The 22,528-nt window shown below is 31.2% G+C and overlaps 2 protein-coding genes across 3 annotated transcripts in view; one reads left to right on the plus strand and one right to left on the minus strand.

The window, feature by feature from the left end:
- The window catches only part of LOC140049157 (serine/threonine-protein phosphatase with EF-hands 2-like), a 30,384-nt gene extending 21,038 nt beyond the window's left edge, over nt 1–9,346 (plus strand). Inside the window, exons 10-15 of the mRNA XM_072093976.1 lie at nt 1,045–1,149; nt 3,657–3,842; nt 4,483–4,631; nt 5,122–5,228; nt 5,640–5,888; nt 7,500–9,346. Coding sequence (XP_071950077.1) covers nt 1,045–1,149; nt 3,657–3,842; nt 4,483–4,631; nt 5,122–5,228; nt 5,640–5,888; nt 7,500–7,774 — 1,071 coding nt within the window. The 3' untranslated portion in view covers nt 7,775–9,346. The remainder of the gene's footprint in view (nt 1–1,044; nt 1,150–3,656; nt 3,843–4,482; nt 4,632–5,121; nt 5,229–5,639; nt 5,889–7,499) is intronic.
- Nucleotides 9,347–11,648: 2,302 nt separating this feature from the next.
- Nucleotides 11,649–14,354, minus strand: LOC140049480 (mitochondrial import inner membrane translocase subunit Tim10 B-like). Of its 2 annotated transcripts, none has more exons than XM_072094375.1 (3): nt 14,234–14,354; nt 13,731–13,826; nt 11,649–12,483 (listed from the first exon to the last, which is right to left on the minus strand). In XM_072094375.1, exons 1-3 carry the CDS (start codon nt 14,258–14,260, stop codon nt 12,145–12,147), a joined length of 462 nt encoding a protein of 153 aa, XP_071950476.1. In that variant the 5' UTR covers nt 14,261–14,354; the 3' UTR covers nt 11,649–12,144. The 2 variants fall into 2 exon arrangements, with proteins under 2 accessions (XP_071950476.1, XP_071950477.1); XM_072094376.1 differs by having other exon boundaries at nt 14,205–14,261.
- Between the last annotated feature and the right edge of the window lie 8,174 nt (nt 14,355–22,528).

Raw genomic sequence — 22,528 nt, forward strand, 5'->3', positions numbered from 1 at the left:
TGTACGTTTTATGGTAAATTATGATAAAAAGTGAGAAACAATGCACTACCTAAGTAGCTCGCGGCGATCGACCTCTCGTGGACGGTCTTAGGCCTAGCCTAGCTAGGCTTAGTTTTGTAGGCCTAGCTGGTAAACATCGGTAACGTACGAACATCGTACGCGAGCTATATACCTAGCCTGACGTTGTATAGTTGCTGCATTAATTGTCTTTCTATTTTTGCCAGACTCCGTTGATACAAATTGGGGAAAACCCGGTATTTTCGCTGAAAAGTTAGGAGTCTTCCATTTGTTTTGGCCTCACGCGATCGATCGAAAAGTGGGCGAATTACAGGTGAAAAACAAAAATATCAATCCGCGCGCAATGCATTTTGGGATTTATAGCGGGCCGCTATAATTATTAGAATCGACTTATTTTTCACATTTTTAACCGTTTAAAGACGAAAAAAGTTATCGCAATAGGACCATATAGTATTATTTTTACATTAAATGTAGTTTGTGATCTTAAATTAGATCTAAAAAACGTAGGGAATGGGGCTTTAACCACATAGCTTGTCCCACGTATAATTTATCTTGACCGGAAACCGCCCGTCCGTTCCACGTTTTGTGTAAATGGTCATAGGAAATAACATAGATTCTATATTTTTATTACTGTTACGGCTTGTCTGTGTAAATTCGCCTTAAAAAATTGATAATTATACCATAAAGTGAAGCCAAGTTGAATATTAAACAAAAGAAATAGGAATTTAAATTTTCTGTCCATTCTACAAATTTGTTTTTAAAACACACTACTGTACTGAACTAAAGCCCTGTCTACACTACCAAATAACAAAAAAAATGTGATGATGTGCCCATATATGGACATGATGATGTCATATCACTACCATATTTAAGCATATCACTACCATATTTAGGCACATCACACTTTTTTTTACCACAGAGTACATATGATTAGATTAAACATACCATGTCTCCCACTCCCTGATGCGAAGAGGCGTGCCCTTTCACTTAATGTTATCATTTAGCAATATAATTTTTTGTTTTCAGTATCTTTCTGTTCTTAAACCACCCTTAAAGGATGGTTCCATGTCACTAGAGGGAATTAGGGAGGAAGATATAGGAGATAGAATTGATTTGAAGGAATGGAGACAGGTTAGTATAAAAGAAGCTCTGTCAAACTTTATGTGACAAAAAATGTAATGTGCCCATATATGGCCGTGATGATGTCATATCACTACCATATTTAAGCATGTCACTACCATACTTGGGTGTATCATACTTTTTTTGTCAAACTAGTTTGATTGTGTAGACACAGCTTAAGACAAATTTGAGTGCATTACAGTATATTACTAATAATTAATGTTTATGAGTTGAATGGAGAGGATATTTCATGAGTTGAGAGAATGGAATTATTCTCCCATTCAATGAATACATTCAGTTGTATAACACACCTACTGTTCTAAAGTAATCATTTATTCAACACTTTTACCATTTAGTAGAACTAATACCGAACGACACATGATAGGAAATTAACCAATGAAAGGCAAGGATACACTCATATATTATAACAATAGACACATTAGGTTTAACATATTCTACAATGTAATATTGTTTAGGTATTGTTATTTCTCAAAGTGAAATTAACATTTAATGCTTGTTATGAAAATCATGCCGTGGGCACAATAAAATGATGGTTTAGTATTAAAGCTACTTCCATTCATAAGTGTGCAATATGGAGGGAAATTAAGGTTTTAGATTACATTACATAAGTAATCTATAATAGGCGTAGTCACAGACTATCAGTAATCTTTAGGCTACATGTTATTAGCTCTGTCTACACTATCAAACTTTATGTGACAAAAAAATGTGATGTGCCCATATATGGACATCATGATAGCACTACCATATTTGAGCATATCACTACCATATTTGGACACATTACATTTTTTTTGTCAAACTAATTTGATAATGTAGACAAAGCTTTATATGTAGATTTTAATAAAACATTAACTTGTTTTCCAATAAACTATTGCTATAAATATATTGCAATTAATAATGAATTTACTCTGCATCTCCCATCAATTTCCTTTTATTCATTTATTTATTAAACATTAGGCGCATTAGGCCCATTTTGTACCCCTTGTCTCAGGTAACCCTGACTCAAGATCTTTCTGGAATCTTTCATTGTCCATTTTGTACCCCTTGTATCAGGTAACCCTGACTCAAGATCTTTCTGGAATCTTTCATTGTCCATTTTGTACCCCTTGTATCAGGTAACCCTGACTCAAGATCTTTCTGGAATCTTTTATTGTCCATTTTGTACCCCTTGTCTCAGGTAACCCTGACTTAAGATCTTTCTGAAATCTTTCATTGTCCATTTTTTACCCCTTGTCTCAGGTAACCCTGATTCAAGATCTTTCTGGAATCTTTCTTTGTCCATTTTGTACCCCTTGTCTCAGGTAACCCTGACTCAAGATCTTTCTGGAATCTTTCATTTTCCATTTTGTACCCCTTGTCTCAGGTAACCCTGACTCCGCCCTGACTTAAGATCTTTCTGGAATCTTTCATTGTCCATTTTGTACCCCTTGTCTCAGGTAACCCTGACTTAAGATCTTTCTGAAATCTTTCATTGTCCATTTTGTACCCCTTGTATCAGGTAACCCTGACTCAAGATCTTTCTGGAATCTTTCATTGTCCATTTTGTACCCCTTGTCTCAAGTAACCCTGACTCAAGATCTTTCTGGAATCTTTCATTGTCCATTTTGTACCCCTTGTATCAGGTAACCCTGACTCAAGATCTTTCTGGAATCTTTCATTGTCCATTTTGTACCCCTTGTCTCAGGTAACCCTGACTCAAGATCTTTCTGGAATCTTTCATTGTCCATTTTGTACCCCTTGTCTCAGGTAACCCTGACTCAAGATCTTTCTGGAATCTTTCATTCTTCATTTTTTAATTTTAAAGTAAAATACTATGCTTTTCCCCCTTTTTTATTCCATTATTGTACACACACAAAAAAAAGCATATAAATGTTATATTTAATTGAAACTACTATAGTAAAGGCCCATTTACACTAGGGTGATACCGATCGACGATAAAAAGATAAATATGCATTTTCCATACCTAAAACAAAAGAATTTTAAAAAGTTTTCATCCTAGAACTATAGGATTATCATCTATGCTGCCTTTAATAAAAATAATATTTCCACATGTCCAATCAAATGACGTCATGATTAGTAAGAGCAATAATATCGTTACAATACAACAATTTTATTGTTTTATTGATCATGACGTCATTTGATTGAATTTTCAAAAATATTATTTTTATCAAATACAGCATACATGATTATCCTATAGTTCTAGAACGAAAACTGTTCTAATTTCTTTCGTTTTATCCAAGAAAAATGCATGTTTATCTATTTATCGTCGATCGTAATCGCCCTATTGTAAATGGGCCTTAATGAGATAAATACTCTGTGACTAAAGCTCTGTCTACACTATCAAACTAGTTTGACAAAAAAAGTGTGATGTACCCAAATATGGTAGTGATATGACATCATCAATATGTCCATATTTGGGCACATCACATTTTTTTGTCACATAAAGTTATAGACAGAGATTTAGAATATGCTATTTATGATAATTTGTTTTATTTGTCTAGGTTCTGGATGTGTTATGGAGTGATCCTAAGCCACAACCAGGCTGCACACCAAATAAGTTCAGAGGTGGAGGGTGCTATTTTGGACCAGATGTAACAAAAGCTATCTTAGAAAAACACAATTTGAAATTGTTAATTCGATCTCATGAATGTAAACAGAATGGATATGAGTACTCACATGATGGGAAGGTAATGACTCTAAAACAGTAATATTCGCAGGGACGTGACCTCTGCAAAATATGCAATGCAATCTCTGTGTGGGTTGTCAAAAGCCTCTGTGAAAAAGTGTTCAGGTTAAAACCTTACTAACCGTACTGGTGGATACGGCCATGATATATAGCAGTATGTTTTCCACCATATCATTATTGAGTTTTGCAACATATCAGGTTGTGCACTTGAATCATTTAGAAATAACTGTTTAATGCTGTTCTAATCTATTGTTTTGTTTATAATAATAATTTTGCATATATTATTATATTTTATGTTGTTTTATTTCTGTTTGTTTAAGGTGTATCATAGAGAGCCAATACAATAGTGCTTAGCACTCTTGGCAATCCACAGGGTGCTGCACCATTGTCATGTATTTGCTCTTTATTGTTTTACACGAAAATTGAATACAAATTTTAAAAAATAATAAAATATCCCAGAGATTTAAAGTCTAAATTTTAGTAAATGCAAAAGAAAGAACAATAGGTTAAATTCAGCACTTCATTTTACTTAATATTTATAGGCCATGCCCCCAATTTCTTGAATCTGTATTTAAATATTTTAAACTTTGTACCCTTCCAATCATCCCTTTGTGTTTTGTTTCTTTTTATCAAACGACTAGGTTTTAACAGTGTTTTCTGCCTCTAATTACTATGAGATGGGTAGTAATAGAGGAGCCTACATCAAGTTTGGTCGTGACTTGAAGCCACATCCTGTACAGTACATGTATGTTGCCTCAACCAGTACAAGACCACTCACAGCTAGACAAAAGTAAGCCCAGATACCATAGATACAATACAAATAGTGTGACCATTAGTAGCGTAATGTATATGGCAAAGGCACCTGGTTTAGCACTCTTAAGGGCCCTCCAACGTTTGGTAATTGCATTGGACTGCTCATGCTCTGTGGCCCTTAGGCTCTGGGCCCCTAGGTTTAGCACTCTTAAGGGCCCTCCAACATTTGGTAGTTACATTGGACTGTGCATGCTCTGTGGCCCTTAAGCTCTGGGCCCCTAGGTTTAGCACTCTTAAAGGCTCTCCAACGCTGGGTAATTGCATTGGATTGTGCATGCTCTGGGGCAGCTTGAGCTCTGGGCCCCTCGGTTTAGCTAGTGAGTCCTCAAAGCCATTATGCCACTGGTGACCATGACATAAGATCGCCCTCCCAGAACTCCAGTGGGTGGTCTAGACACTGTATGTAGAGCAGATATTTTAAAATAAAAAACAAAAGTTTAACTGTTCTTTATGAATTACTATTACAGCTTAAGTATTATTGAAGAATCAGCCTTACGCAATGTTCGTGAAAAAATAATAGCGAATAAAACTGTTCTACTCGAGGCATTCAAACAGTCTGATCCAAATGAAACTGGTAAGTAATACTGTGGCAAGTCAATTGTTTGTATTTTATATTTAATTAAAGATGTATGGTCTCCCAAAAACATGAAAAATGAAGATTTAATTAAAAAAAAAGATGTTGAATAGACCATTTTGCAGTTTTAATAAAGTTTATAATCACTTCCATAGAAAAAAAAAACTACAATAATAATGTTTTCATTTGTAAAAAAGAAATAAACAGTTAAATTCAACCCATTGACATCTAGTCAATTTGGCTATTTGTAGCTTTAAATTACAGCATATTCTACAAAAACAGTAAAAAAAAAAATTTTGTTTAGGGGGACAATATATCTTTAAATTTCATTCATATATTATACACTGTATACGTATGTTTGTTTAAATGCATTTAAATGAGTGGACAATAAACAAAATTTGATGTTTTTAGGTTTTATCACACAAACACAGTGGGCCAAAGCAATGTCAGAGGGGCTACATTTGGACCTGCCTTGGCTCACGATACGAAACCAACTCATCAAGATGAACGATGACGGACGTGTTGAGTACGTGACCTGCCTTCAACAAGAGATCAACTTCAATGGTTCTCGTTTAAACGGGCCTAGTTTTACCGAAGTAATTTATCGTAACAAAACAGCATTGGAGACAATCTTCAGGGCTTTAGATAAAGACCACTCAGGTTTGTTTGTTATAATTACAATATAGATTTGGTTATAAGCCCACCATGGGTGTAAATCCTTTCCTATCCCAAGTTTTTGTCTGTTTTTTCTTTAATGTTTTCATGCAAAATGATCAAGTAATGACAAGCTGTAAACGTCATTGTTTCTTCACTTAGAACAATATGTTGATTTAATTATTGTTTATTTAATTTTTTATATGGCATTATGTATTTTACTAATCACAATTCCAACTTTAGTAGGCAATGAATATATTTAAATATATAATTTTTTTTTAAAGATTATTAATAATCTTATTTAAATATGCAAGTAATCTTTCAAGGCTCTTATCTGTATATGTACTATAATCCAAAAGCAATACAAAATTTGCATTATATCATGCTTTAATTAACTCACAACAAAAATGATCTTATATAATAATATATTACATAGCCTATGTAAATACGTGAACGTGATTGATTGAAACTGTATCACATGACTACTGCTGCGAGGATCTTAAATCGTATATTTCCTCGAGTACGATGATATTGACCGAGTAATTTTTGCGTAGTTATCGTGTCCTTGTCATTAAACATATAAAATCCAGTAAATTCTCGAGTACGATATTGACTGTGTAATTTTCGTGTGGCAACACTCGCGTTTGGCGATAAATAAACAAAAGTCATCTACTGACACTTGAACTCGCATTATCACGATACAATGTTTTACTTGCTAAGCCACGTAACTTGCTTGAAGAAACGAATCAACTAAACTATGCATACATAGCGCCCTCATTTTTTATAGATGTGACGAAAGGAAAATAAGGGAAATATATATTCCCTCGAGCAAAATATCATTCCCTTGGAGATGTCAAATCTTATATTTTACCTCTAAGCAGGCAATATCTGTATAATAATAAATTATATTATCAAAGTGTTGATTCACACAAGGTATTTTCATCAAAGCCATTCACAACATAAAAACAAACTTAGCAAAATACTACAATCCTACACTATGCAAACGACAGGGTGACATGCTATTTATGTAATGTTTCGGCCCAAATTCAATATCAAGCTCTGTCTACACTATAAAACAAGTTTTATAAAAAAAGTGTGATGTGCCCAAATATGGTAGTGATATGATATCATCGTGTCCATATATGGGCACATCATATTTTGTTGTCACATAAAGTTTGATAGTGTAGACAGAGTTTAAGATAACTCAAGATTTGAATAAGCATTTGTTATGTCACCTATATATCTTATTTTATGAAAATCAATACATATTATATAACACCTTTTTAAAGGACGATATCTTGAAAATTGTGATGTTATCTTGCAAACGCAAGTAATGTACTTTGCACATAGTTTGCATTTTGCTAATAAGCACAGATGAAATTATATACATATACATATTTACTGTCATGTTATTAAAGTGTGTTTTTAAGTGTATGACAAGAAAACATTGGCCTAGTTTCTCAGTGTTATTATCATCTGATTGGTTAATGGCATAGTACTTATCACTACAGCACATCGCCCTATAAAACTCTAATCATGGTAATACTTTTGATTTTTTATATGGTGTATCACCTTGGATAACTGAAAATTAATTTAAGAGTTTTTGTTTTTTTATAGGGTGTATTACCATGGATGAATTTTCAGAAGGATGCAAGCTGTTAAGTCAACATTTACAAACGCAGATGTCCGACGAAGTGGTGTCGGACATGGCAAAGAGTTTAGACATCAACAAAGACGGCCAGATCGATTTTAATGAGTTCCTCGAAGCATTCCGATTGGTTGATATACAGGAGAAAAATTTGCAAAAAAATCAGGAGAATTTAGACAAATTGAAATCTCATGCAGACTTAAATCAAATTGCAAACGGAGATGAAAATCAGAATTCAGTATGAAATGAGTTCTACTACAAGTGGTTGTGAGTGGTTGCTAAGTGATGGCATTACTTCATGCTTGGTTGATTTTATAATCGCCACTGTTTAACATAGGACAAACTATTGATATAAATTGCTACTTGACAATGCAGATGAACTTTTTATATTGTTCAATATGATATTATTTTGTCTTTAATATTTGCCATGTATGTATGCTCCTAAAACACAAACTGCTACATAAAAGTACATTTGTCCAAAAGTGGAATGGAATACCTGTATTTTAGGTCATTAAATAGGTTTTTATTTTCATGGCAAAATGTAGGCCTACTACATTTGTTGGTGGAAATGTTATGAAAAATGATGCGATATTAGTACTCAGTTCCAGCTTCATAATTTTTAAACCATTTAAAGATGTATTGTCCCCCAAAAACATGAAAAATAAAGATTAATAATATCAGATTTTGAATAGGCCATTTTGCAGTTTTAATAAAGTTAATTACTTCTGTAGAAAAAAAAATCAACAAAAATAATTATTTCACTGATGAAAGACAAAAGAAATGGTTAATTTTAACCAAAAACCATTGTCTGACAGATAATTTAGGTATTTCTTGCTTTAATTACATTTTTTTACAGGACATTTTTTTCAATCCAACTATTTTTATGTGTCTTTAAAATGGCATCTTCAACAACAAAAATAGTAATAAAATTATTTGTTTAGGGGACAATATATCTTTAAGTAAGAGTGAACTTAATTTAAACACACAGTTTGTGTTTAGCTGAAACCAATAGACACTATAAATACTGGTATTCTAGGAAAATTCAACCTTTTAAACGAAATACAGTACTAAAGAATTAATACAAATGTGTTATAATATTAATAAGAATTTGTATAGGTTTATAGCCTTTATATATTGTGCAATGATGAAAAACATATAAAGATTTTAATTTATGGTCACAACTAGAGAAAGGTATAGTACTTTATCAGTGAGTGAGCTGGTTGACTATGGTATCAGTACCATTGAAAAATAATTTTGTTTTTGTAATTTGTTTTAACATTATTCGTGGGTGTTCGATTTTTCTCAAAATGTGTGGCGGACTAAAAATTATGAATACATCACCCAATCAGGTTGATTGCTTACCTCATATACTTGGAACAAATTCAACTTTGTATTTTAACTGTATAAATTGATGTATGGATGGTGCTTAGTATAAATTACAATGTGAATACAACTTAAGAAATAACTTAGGGCCTGTTCAGACTTGGTTATTAACTTAGTTGGTGCCTATGAAGCCAACTGGGTAAATAGCTAAGACTGAAATATATGGTAAGGGCAATTGTGTGTACTTTTCTCATTATGAATATCAGTGTTCTCTGCGTAATGTTTATATGATAAAAGCCCTATTAAGGGGACACCTTCAGGACCCAACAAAGTGTCCCTTTAATAGGGGTGTCCTATGAATAGGGGTTGGCTGTAGTATATAAACATACTTCCTCTTATTCTCATTAATGCATATCAGTGTTCTCTGCGTAATGTTTTTATGGTAAAACCTCTATTACGGGGACACCTTCAGGACCCAACAAAGTGTTCTTTTAATAGGGGTGTCCATTAATAGAGGTGTCCCATTTATTTTATTTATTTATTTATTTTATGTCTTTAGGCACTGTGGCCAAGGATTACCAATAGTGAATTAATCACTGTCCTATCAGATAGGTGGTAATCCCCCTGATACAGAGGCTATTGTGTGAACCAGTTCACCGGGGTAACCCCCTACTCTTTTTCGAATAATGAACTGGGTTCTTTAAAGTACACACAGGTTATAACTGTGTACACTGGACCTACGGTTTATAGTCCTTATCCGAGAAGACTTGTTCCACCACCAGAACTAGGAGCGAGTCGGCCCCATGAATAGGGGTTGGCTGTAGTATATAAACATACTTCCTCTTATTCTCATTATGAATATCAGTGTTTTGTGGATAATATTTATACAGTAAAACCCCTTTGGGACCCAACAAAGTGTCCCTTTAATAGGGGTGTCCCATGAATAGGGGTGTCCCATGAATAGGGGTTGGCTGTAGTATATAAACATACTTCGTCTTTTTCATTTCCTTGGAAAATATCCCCTAAATAGGAGTGTCCCAAAGGCAAGGTTCTACTGTACAAATAAAAAAGTTGCAAGAAAATTAAGAATAGTCAATCTTACTCAGGCCAAGCTCGAACCTATGACCACAGAGTTTGTTGACCAGACTGGTATAATGGTCAAGCTGTACTGCAAGGAGAGAATCATATTAAAAACAACTTGCTTACACTCGCGTCCAAATACTTGAATTTGTACTTTGATATTGTTAATAATGGGTTGTTTAGATTTAGGTATTTACTCAGGGAAAGTTAGTTTCATGGATCGCTACTTTTAGTGGGTAGGTCACCAACTTATACGGTAAATAACTAAACCTAAACTTTCTATTTGTCTTTGTACAGCTTAGCTTTAATGTTATTTATTAAACTTGTGTATTTTATACATTAAGTTTTGAAATGAAATGTTTTAAATTTTTTAACAAGAAATTTTAAAATGTCAGGCCTAAGCAATTTTTTTCATAAATTTTAGATATATACATTTTAAATATAAGCATTATAAACACTATGGATACACAGGGAAGATTTTGTAAATTTGTATAAATTGAAATGAATGTATGTATAAAGAAATCATCATATTATATCAATTTATTTATCATACTAAAGTTTAAAGGTACATGTAGGTACCCCATTACTGTAGATTATAGCTGTGTGTAGGTTGAATTTTAAAATCCTCTATAGATAATAAAGTTAAGTTTTATAGGGAAACATACAACAAATGTATAGCCATATTCAGAAAGAAGATCTCACTTTTCATAATGTACTACAATGTACGATATTCTGTCTGAATTTTTTTTGGACCATATTTAATGAGGGTGATCCATCCAGTACTTGCTGATCATTAGGGACCCTCAGAGGTTCACAAGACAAAAAGATGCTCTACATAAACAAAGTCTTATTACAAGTCTTTGGGAGTGGAGTTGTAATTTTGTCCTGACATGTGATGGGACCTGAACCCAGGCCCCTTGGAGTGGTAGCCAAGCATCATAACCACCAAGCCACAACTCCACTCCACTGAATTGATGTAAAGTTGATGTACAATACAAGCCCTATTAAGAGGAAACCTTTAAGGCTTTACCAAGTGTCCCCTTAGTAGGGGAGCCTCCTAATAGGGGTTGGCCATATTACAGTATGTCCCTTCTTTGTTTCATGGAAAGTGTCCCCTTAGTAGGGGAGTGTCCCCTTAGTAGGGGAGCCTCCTAAATAGGGGTTGGCCATATTACAGTATGTCCCTTCTTTGTTTCATGTAAAGTGTCCCCTTAGTAGGGGGTGTCTAGCCTAAAATAGAAATCTTATTTACATCATTTAATTGTGTGCAATAACAGAAATTTATTACAAATAAATGAAATAATATATTTGTATGTCATTAACACTTAAAATGTAATACTTGGTGATCAATTGATTAGTATTCATGAATCATTAATTTTGTGATTAAACTGGCACTGTAAAATAATCAAATAAAGGGCCAAAGACATTAAAATACTTAAATGAAAGGCAATTAATTAATAACACAAAATTTAAACATAATTTTCTTAAATATTCCAAATAGAATTTGGTCACTTCAATACAGATTGATGAATTCTACAGTCTTAAGCTGTGTCTACACTATCAAACTAGTGTGACAAAAAAAAAATGTGATGTGCCCAAATATGGTAGTGATATGCTTAAATATAGTAGTGATATGACATCATCATGTCCATATATGGGCACAGCACATAAAGTTTGATAGTGTAGACAGAGATGTGCTTAAAAATGCCACTCATTTGATAATTTTCATGATGTATTTGGATTTGTTGATGTTTATTTTGATTATTTTAAGTGGAATAAATGTGTCTGCAATTAATTATTTGCATACAATTTGTATATTTCTAATAGTAGTGAAATAAAAGTTGAGCTGGTATATTGTGTTAACAGTGTAATATCTTGACACTACACACTGACATTACAATAAAAACACATTCATTTCAATGTAAATATTTTTTATATATTTGCAAATGACAATAAATTTACTTGACTTGAAAAGTTTTAAATCTAAATAACATTTTTACAACCCCTACTACTACTCTAAAAGTATAAAATATTGTCAGTCTAAAGGGTATTAGCTATAACTTGCCTGTAACTCATGGATTGAATAGCATGGATATTCAACTACCTGAATAAATGCATTGAAATAGCCAATACACCTAACCTGAAACAATATCTTAATGCCATACATTTACATAGTCACTAATATTAAATTTTATCTTTTTATTTTAATTCTCACCTAACTTCAATAGTAGAATTTACATCATTATTTACATTATTACTTGACTGATTATTATTACCAGCGTTGCTATCTGTTATTTGTACACCTTCAAACGTGTCACTAATTTGTTTAGCTAGGCCGCCTTGCTGAGCTTGATCAGCAGATGTAGCCTGTGGTTCCGTTGGTAAACTAGCTTGATTCTGTGCCTCTTCTAGCTGCTTAGCCTCCATCTCTTTCACCGCTTGTTCCTGCTGTTCTCTGTATTTATTCATTGGATTAATTTCCATGTAGACGGTGATTAGGCGATGGTTGATGTTTATGAGTTTTTGCGCACATTTTTGAACACATGTATGCTGTAATTATAAAGATACAAAGTATTTAAAAAACAAAATTATTTCACTTATAAAAAGACAAAAGAAAAGATGTATTGTCCCCCAAAAACATGAAAAATGAAGATTAATCAGAATCCATTTTGCAGTTTTAATAAAGTTATTCACATCTGTAAAAAAAAACCAACAAAAATTATTTCACTAAGACAAAAGAAAAAGTATTTTTTGCTTTCAATAACATTTTTTTCGATCCAATTTTTCGTCAAAGTGAATAACTATTACATGACATTTAAAATAGCATATTTAAAAAAAATAGAAAAAAATTTAGGGGGACAATAATTATACGCCGTGGTTAGGATTCCGGCACCGGAACTCAACTGCCCAGCGTTAGGGAATCCGACACGCTATTGCGCATGCCCAGAGCGAGGTAATCGGCGACTCTATACTTCAGTATTTCAGTATTTCAGTGGTACTCACTTTCGAATCAGTGGCACACACCTTATCATACGTACATCGATGGATCATTTCATAGCTGCGCCACACGGCGAACTAGCCTAGATGCCTACTAATATGGCCACTAATCTAGGCTAGGGCTACCAGTTAGACGTGACCAGTGGGGCCTATAGTATTTATTTTGTAATTAAAAAGTGGTTGCTTCATTCATATATAAAATTCATATCATTATGAATTATATAATTACATGACTAGTTTTATGATTTTTCATAACGCATTATACTGTACATAACAACATGCAATCACAAGTTGATTTGTTGACGGCAGCCACCGCGTGGATGTGAAAAAACTGTTCGGGTCGCAACGCTAAAAACAGCATTACGATTCTTAGATAGATACTGATACTTATTAATATCATTATAATTATTTTAACGCGTGGCGCAGTCGTATTTTAATTATTAATTCATGTATGGCATAGGCCAAGTTTCATCCATCGCTCTCTCGCTCGCGCAACGACTATCTAGGCTACAGTAAATCCATATAACACACCGACTCTCCGTGGTGTGGTGGTGTGGCACTATTAGTGCAAGCTATAATTCACTTCCCAGAGCTCTGGGCATGCGCAATAGCGTGTCGGATTCCCTAACGGTGGGCAGTTGAGTTCCGGTGCCGGAATCCTAACCACGGCGATAATTATATCTTTAATGATAAAAGTTGAACGAGAACGCGTCTGTTTTGTGTATTTTTTTAAACACTATGGTCATTGTATAGTGGTGAAATAATTCGTATGGCGTTTTTAACTGCTAAGTTCGGCTTACCTCTTCTTGTGTCATAAATCTGTAGTTTAGGTTTGTGACACAGCTATTGAAACATTTCTGAGTAAATATATTGTACATTGCAAGATAATCACGTAGCTGAAATTGGAAGACATTTATTAAATATTATTACCATTGATACTCAAAGCTTTTGGCGTTAGGCCTACTTATTAAAGTTTAAATTAAAATTAGACTAGCACAACTAGCCTAGCCTAATATACTAGGCTATACTTACTATTCTATTGGCCTAAAATATATCCCACTACCGGTCTGATCACGATGGTGGTTCCACGTTTAGATTACTAGCCTCCCTATAAATTAATTAATGTATGGAGGCTAGCTAGGCCATGGGCCAGGCCAGCTAGCCTTCCTAGCCTACTACACAGTACTAGTAGTAGCCTCTCTAGGTAGGCCTAGTTAGAATGATATTTGATAGAGGCTAGCTAGCCTGTTTTGGTTGTTTGTAATATTTCTTACAATCATTTTATAAATCAAGTTATTCATACGTTTCTAGTTGCTTGCGATTCATCCATAATGTGGCGTTTCTACAGTGCTACTGGTTGATAGGTACTGCAATAATGTTAGTTTTAAAGAATTAAACAAATTAAATCTGCTCTACTCAAACAACATTTCCAGGTATATAAACTATACCAAACTGGCGAGTAAATCATGTTTTACTTTTTAAACCTCGCAACGTCTGGTTGAAAAGGCTACTCGGACCAATAATTTCTATTAGCCTAGGGGTTATTGCGATTTGGACGTTTCTGATTGGCTTTAGCCATGGACTATATTGATTAACACTGTTCTGATTGGTTGTAGCTTTGAATACATCTTCTCGGAACTCGTCCTTAATACAATAGCAATTTAGCACAGTGTTTTACTATATAACCAGATAAATAATAGGAAACAATTAATAATTTGATAAATGACATTTAAATAGCAATTTAGGTAAATGTCTTTTGAAATGAAATTAAATAAATTATAACCAATTTGGTTAGAGTAAAACACAATGATAAAGAATAGGAAACATTTAATAATATGATAAATTACATTTACATAGCAATTTAGCACTGTGTTTTACTATAACCAATTTGGTTAGAGTAAAACACAATGATAAAGAATAGGAAACATTTAATAACATGATAAATGACATTCACATAGCAATTTAGCACTGTGTTTTACTATAACCAATCAGATTAGAGTAAAACACAATGATAAAGAATAGGAAACATTTAATAATATGATATATAACATTTACATAGCAATTTAGCACTGTGTTTTACTATAACCAATTTGATTAGAGTAAAACTCAACGATAAAGAATAGGAAACATTTAATAACATGATAAATTACATTTACATAGCAATTTATCACTGTGTTTAACTATAACCAATTTGGTTAGAGTAAAACACAATGATAAAGAATAGGAAACATTTAATAATATGATAAATTACATTTACATAGCAATTTATCACTGTGTTTTACTATAACCAATTTGGTTAGAGTAAAACACAATGATAAAGAATAAGAAACATTTAAAAATATGATAAATGACATTCACATAGCAATTTAGCACTGTGTTTTACTATACCAATTTGATTAGAGTAAAAAACAATGATAAAGAATATGAAACATTTAATAATATGATAAATTGCTAGCACTGTGTTTTACTATACCAATTTAGTTTTGGATAAAGAATATGAATTTAAAGAATGGATATAATATGATATGATACAATATGATTTTCTCCCAATTAGTAAGACATTTTGGAATACTGCGTGCGTAGTGCACCTAACAAGATCATGTTCGCTATTTAAAACTCACATTTTAAAACCGTAAACGCATAAATTTGCGGACATACTCGTAAAACACACTTCCAGAGATTTAATAATTTTAACAGTACTACAAAATCCATAATATAAAGTAGTATAGATTTGTACAAAAAGAGCAGAACAATTACATTAACTGTCATTACATCTACTGAACTGTCTCATTACATCTACTGAAAAATTCATCGCGATGAATTTATTTATAATACACCAATCAGATCACACGCAATTAGTATGGAATGCCAGTTTAGGCGATGATAAAATCGCGTTGATGATGCAATGAAAATTGCGTCGATGTGATGAAAATTGCGTCGATGAATATAGTATTGATGTAATGATGTGATGAACATTGCGTCGATGAAAATTGCGTCGATGTAATGAAAATTGCGTTAATGTGATGAAAATTGCGTCGATGAAAATTGCGTCGATGAAAACTGCATCGATGAAAACTGCATCGATGAAAAAAAAAAAAATTTTCATCGATGCAGTTTTCATCGATGAAAATTGCGATCTCCCTGCCGGTATGATTTGAATATGATGTCATGGATGCTGGACATCTGAATTTTATGTACTGAACTGGTGGATTAACGGAAGCAATTAGCTAGAAGATATAATGTGTCCGAAAGGACAATAATGGATCCATTGCTAAAATGTGTTGACAATAAATCACTAAAATGTTAATCAGTGCATATATTTCAACATTGTTTTAGTGCGCGCTCACTGTGCGCTTGTCTATAACGCGCGCTAGATAGCGCAAGCGGTAAACATGTTTATCATATCAAAATATTCAGAAACCGTCAATTTTTAGCAACATAATAACATTATTAACATCATTATTAACATCATCATTTACTTTACTAGTAGTCATTTTCATCATTGATTGAATTAAAACCATTTGGAATTTTCATAATCAATTAAATTCATCACATCAATTTTCATCGATGCAGTTTTCATCGACGCAATTTTCATCGATGCAGTTTTCATCGACGCAATTTTCATCGACGCAATTTTCATCGACGCAATGTAAATTGCGTCGACGCAATCTACATTGCATCGACGCAATCTACATTGCGTCGATGCTATTTTCATCGACGCAATTTCATCATCGACGCAATTTTTATCATCGCCAAAAACTTGTGTAAAACGGCGTTCCATAAGTGACGAATCGCATATTCGCCCTTTATTGTTGAGGCGCGTAAACAGTGTGCGCAATGCACGTTTTCTTCCCATGACGAGACGAATCGATATTCGACTCTTCGTGTGACGAATAATCGCCAAATTATAATTAATATAATTAATTAATGAAATAAGATATGCAGTTGATGTTTGCATCAATTGTTCTTTAGAATAAATACTTTCGAAATACAAAACAAAAAATGTGTGGTGAGTGACGATATGTTCAATCATGGACCTATAAATTACTAATTTATAGGTCCATGATTCAATATCTGTAGCTTCAATTCAAACATAATGTAACAGAAAATTCGAAGCGTAAAAAACGTTCGTTTACACAACACTTTTTTAAATACTTTATTATTGATTATTATATTATACAGGAATACTATTTATTTCCTCATTTCTACCCAAGAATAAACAATTTTTGGATACAAAACTTTATGCATGTGAATTACATTACCAAAATATTAAAATGACGATAAAAAAACATCGCGTAAAATACTCGTACTCAAAAGCTTCTGAAATTTGTAGATATATGTCATGAAAAAGAAATTTGACATTCCCAATAATTTTTTTTGGCAAAAATGTAATATATGAAACATACAATTTACATAGTTTATCATTGTTTTTTATTAGAACCAATATGGTTACACAGTTAAACATAGTGATAAAGAATAGATACTTGTTAGGTTACTACCCTACCCTCTAGTTTGAAGCGACATTATAAATTCATCGAGAAAAAAAACGTATCGTATTCAGAAACGTTTGACATTTTGTATAGATATGTTCAATAAGACAAAACAAATTATAAATTTCAAGACAAATCGATGATTTCCATTATTTGCATTTCTAAAAATTCACACTAATGAAAGACCATACATTTTCAACATTTCCTTTTTTCTGTGTACCGAGTTTAGAAACTTTTTGAATACCAGACGTATTTTTTTGTGATGCTTTTTCATTTGAATTGTAGTATAAAATGTCATTGAAACGAGATAAAAATCATACAAGACATGTTATAATAGGTTGCTCTATATACATAACAAAATTAGTTCTTTTTTTTTGGGTAAGAATCGCCAATGAAGTAGAAAGTTATTTCAGATGTAGTGTGCATTTATACGTCATTAATAGTAGGCCTAAAATATAATATTAAATATTATAAAGAATATCAAACATTTTATGTTATGAAAAATAAAATTTACATATAAGTTTATCATTGTGTTTTACTATAACCATTTTGGTTAAAAGTTAAACACAGTGAGTGATAAAGAATAGAACTGTTTTAGTTTATTTAACCCTAACCCTAGTTTGAAGCAATCACATATTTAATATTCATCGCTAAAAATACGTATCGTCTTGAAAAACGTTTGATATTTGGTAGATATGTTCAATATAGGTTCTCTTACATCTATAATGCAAAAGAAATATCCTAATAGTTTTATTTTGATTTCTGAGAATCATCAATGAAGTAAAAATGTGTTGGAAATGTACTGTCTTTCATAAGTGTAAATGTTTAAAAATGCAAATTATTAAAATCACGAATTTGTCTTGAAACTTTTATTTTTTGTTTGTTTTATAGACGTAAGAACCTATTGAACATATTTACCAAATTTCAAATGTTTCTGAATACGATACGTAGTTTTTCGCGATGAATTAAGTATGTGATCGCTTCAAACTAGGGTTAGGGTTATATAACCTAAAACAGTGTCCATTCTTTATCACTGTGTTTAACTGTGTAACCAAATTGGTTCTGTAAAACAAGATGATAAACTATGTAACTTGTATTTATTATTATTACATTATATGTATCCTATAATGTAATATGAAAAATAAAATGTACATAGTTTATCATTTGTGTTGTACTAAAACCAATTTGGTTAAAAGTTAAACACAGTGTTAAAGAATGGAACTGTTAGGTTATTTAACCCTAACCCTAGTTTGAAGCGATCACATACTTAATTCATCGATAAAAAAAATACGTATCGTCTTAAAAAACGTTTGAAATTTGGTACATGTTCAATATAGGTTCTTACATCTATAATGTAAAAGAAATATCATAATTTGTTTTATTTTGATTTCTGGGAATCATCAATGAAGTAAAAATGTGTTGGAAAATGTATGGTATTTCATAAGTGTACATTTTTAGAAATGCAAATTATTAAAATCACGAATTTTTTGTGAAATTTATATTTTTTGTTTGTTTTATAGACGTAAGAACCTATTAAACATATCTAACAAATTTCAAAAGTTTCTAAATACGATACGTACTTTTTCGCGATGAATTTATTATGTCGCTTCAAACTAGGGTTAGGGTTATATAACCTAAAACAGTATCTATTCTTTATCACTGTGTTTAACTGTGTCACCAAATTGGTTCTGTAAAACAAGATGATAAACTATGTAACTTGTATTTATTATATTATTACATTATATGTATCTTATTCTTTTCATAACGTTTAGATAATAAGATATGTTTAATATAATATTTTGCTATGTAAATAATATCATATAATAAATGTTTCATTATCATTGTGTTTTACTGTAACCAAATTGGCTATAGTAAAACACAATACTAAATTTGTATGTAAATGTATCATATTATTATATGTTTCCTATTCTTTATTTGTGTTTTACTGTATCCAGCACAGTGCTAAATATCATTTATCATAGTTAAAATGTTTTACTCTAACCAAATTGGTTATAGTAAAACACAGTGATAAATTACTATGTAAATGTCATTTATCATATTATTAAATGTTTCCTATTCTTTATCATTGTGCTTTACTCTAATCAAATTGGTTATAGTAAAACACAGTGCTAAATTTCTATGTGAATGTCATTTATCATGTTATTAAATGTTTCCTATTCTTTATCATTGTGTTTTACTCTAACCAAATTGGTTATAGTAAAACACAGTGCTAAATTGCTATGTAATGACATTTATCATATTATTAAATGTTTCCTATTCTATATCATTGTGCTTTACCATAACCAAATTGGTTATAGTAAAACATTGTGCTAAATTGCTAGCTATGTAAATAATCATTATTATTAAATGTTTCCTATTCTTTGTCATTGTGTTTTACTCTAACCAAATTGGTTATAGTAAAACACAGTGCTAAATTGCTATGTAATGACATTTATCATATTATTAAATGTTTCCTATTCTATATCATTGTGCTTTACCATACCCAAATTGGTTATAGTAAAACATGGTGCTAAATTGCTATGTAAATAATCATTATTATTAAATGTTTCCTATTCTATATCATTGTGCTTTACCATAACCAAATCGGATATAGTAAAACACAGTGATAAATTGCTATGTAAATGTCATTTATCATATTATTAAATGTTTCCTATTCTATATCATTGTGCTTTACCATAACCAAATTGGTTATAGTAAAACACAGTGCTAAATTGCTATGTGAATGTCATTTATCAAATTATTAAATGTTTCCTATTCTTTATCATTATGTTTTACTTTAACCAAATTGGTTATAGTAAAACACAGTGCTAAATTGCTATGTAAATGTCATTTATCATATTATTAAATGTTTCCTATTCTATATCATTGTGCTTTACCATAACCAAATTGGTTATAGTAAAACACAGTGATAAATTGCTATGTAAATGTCATTTATCATATTATTAAATGTTTCCTATTCTATATCATTGTGTTTTACTCTAATCAAATTGGTTATAGTAAAACACAGTGCTAAATTTCTATGTGAATGTCATTTATCATGTTATTAAATGTTTCCTATTCTTTATCATTGTGTTTTACTCTAACCAAATTGGCTATAGTAAAACACAGTGCTAAATTGCTATGTAATGACATTTATCATATTATTAAATGTTTCCTATTCTATATCATTGTGCTTTACCATAACCAAATTGGTTATAGTAAAACATTGTGCTAAATTGCTAGCTATGTAAATAATCATTATTATTAAATGTTTCCTATTCTTTGTCATTGTGTTTTACTCTAACCAAATTGGTTATAGTAAAACACAATGCTAAATTGCTATGTAATGACATTTATCATATTATTAAATGTTTCCTATTCTATATCATTGTGCTTTACCATAACCAAATTGGTTATAGTAAAACATGGTGCTAAATTGCTATGTAAATAATCATTATTATTAAATGTTTCCTATTCTATATCATTGTGCTTTACCATAACCAAATTGGTTATAGTAAAACACAGTGCTAAATTGCTATGTGAATGTCATTTATCAAATTATTAAATGTTTCCTATTCTTTATCATTATGTTTTACTTTAACCAAATTGGTTATAGTAAAACACAGTGCTAAATTGCTATGTAAATGTCATTTATCATATTATTAAATGTTTCCTATTCTTTATCATTGTGCTTTACCATAACCAAATTGGTTATAGTAAAACACAGTGATAAATTGCTATGTAAATGTCATTTATCATATTATTAAATGTTTCCTATTCTATATCATTGTGTTTTACTATAACCAAATTGGTTATAGTAAAACACAGTGCTAAATTGCTATGTAAATAATCATTATTATTAAATGTTTCCTATTCTATATCATTGTGCTTTACCATAACCAAATTGGTTATAGTAAAACACAGTGATAAATTGCTATGTAAATGTCATTTATCATATTATTAAATGTTTCCTATTCTATATCATTGTGTTTTACTCTAATCAAATTGGTTATAGTAAAACACAGTGCTAAATTTCTATGTGAATGTCATTTATCATGTTATTAAATGTTTCCTATTCTTTATCATTGTGTTTTACTCTAACCAAATTGGCTATAGTAAAACACAGTGCTAAATTGCTATGTAATGACATTTATCATATTATTAAATGTTTCCTATTCTATATCATTGTGCTTTACCATAACCAAATTGGTTATAGTAAAACATTGTGCTAAATTGCTAGCTATGTAAATAATCATTATTATTAAATGTTTCCTATTCTTTGTCATTGTGTTTTACTCTAACCAAATTGGTTATAGTAAAACACAATGCTAAATTGCTATGTAATGACATTTATCATATTATTAAATGTTTCCTATTCTATATCATTGTGCTTTACCATAACCAAATTGGTTATAGTAAAACATGGTGCTAAATTGCTATGTAAATAATCATTATTATTAAATGTTTCCTATTCTATATCATTGTGCTTTACCATAACCAAATTGGTTATAGTAAAACACAGTGCTAAATTGCTATGTGAATGTCATTTATCAAATTATTAAATGTTTCCTATTCTTTATCATTATGTTTTACTTTAACCAAATTGGTTATAGTAAAACACAGTGCTAAATTGCTATGTAAATGTCATTTATCATATTATTAAATGTTTCCTATTCTTTATCATTGTGCTTTACCATAACCAAATTGGTTATAGTAAAACACAGTGATAAATTGCTATGTAAATGTCATTTATCATATTATTAAATGTTTCCTATTCTATATCATTGTGTTTTACTATAACCAAATTGGTTATAGTAAAACACAGTGCTAAATTGCTATGTAAATAATCATTATTATTAAATGTTTCCTATTCTTTATCATTGTGTTTTACTCTAACCAAATTGGTTATAGTAAAACACAGTGCTAAATTGCTATGTAAATGTCATTTATCATATTAAGTGTTTCCTATTCTTTATCATTGTGTTTTACTTTAACCAAATTGGTTATAGTAAAACACAGTGCTAAATTGCTATGTAAATGTCATTTATCAAATTATTAAATGTTTTCTATTCTATATCATTGTGTTTTACTCTAACCAAATTGGTTAT

The sequence above is a fragment of the Antedon mediterranea genome, chromosome 5 (genome assembly GCF_964355755.1).
Source record: "Antedon mediterranea chromosome 5, ecAntMedi1.1, whole genome shotgun sequence".
NCBI lineage: Eukaryota > Metazoa > Echinodermata > Crinoidea > Comatulida > Antedonidae > Antedon > Antedon mediterranea.

Coding starts and splice junctions, on each gene's coding strand:
- LOC140049480 (XM_072094375.1), bottom strand. CDS start 14,260: ATGGATGAATCGCAAGCAACTAGAAAC. Junction 13,827..14,233: donor AATCGCAAGCAACTAGAAAC/GTATGAATAACT, acceptor TTCCAATTTCAG/CTACGTGATTATCTTGCAAT. Junction 12,484..13,730: donor GATTTATGACACAAGAAGAG/GTAAGCCGAACT, acceptor TTATAATTACAG/CATACATGTGTTCAAAAATG.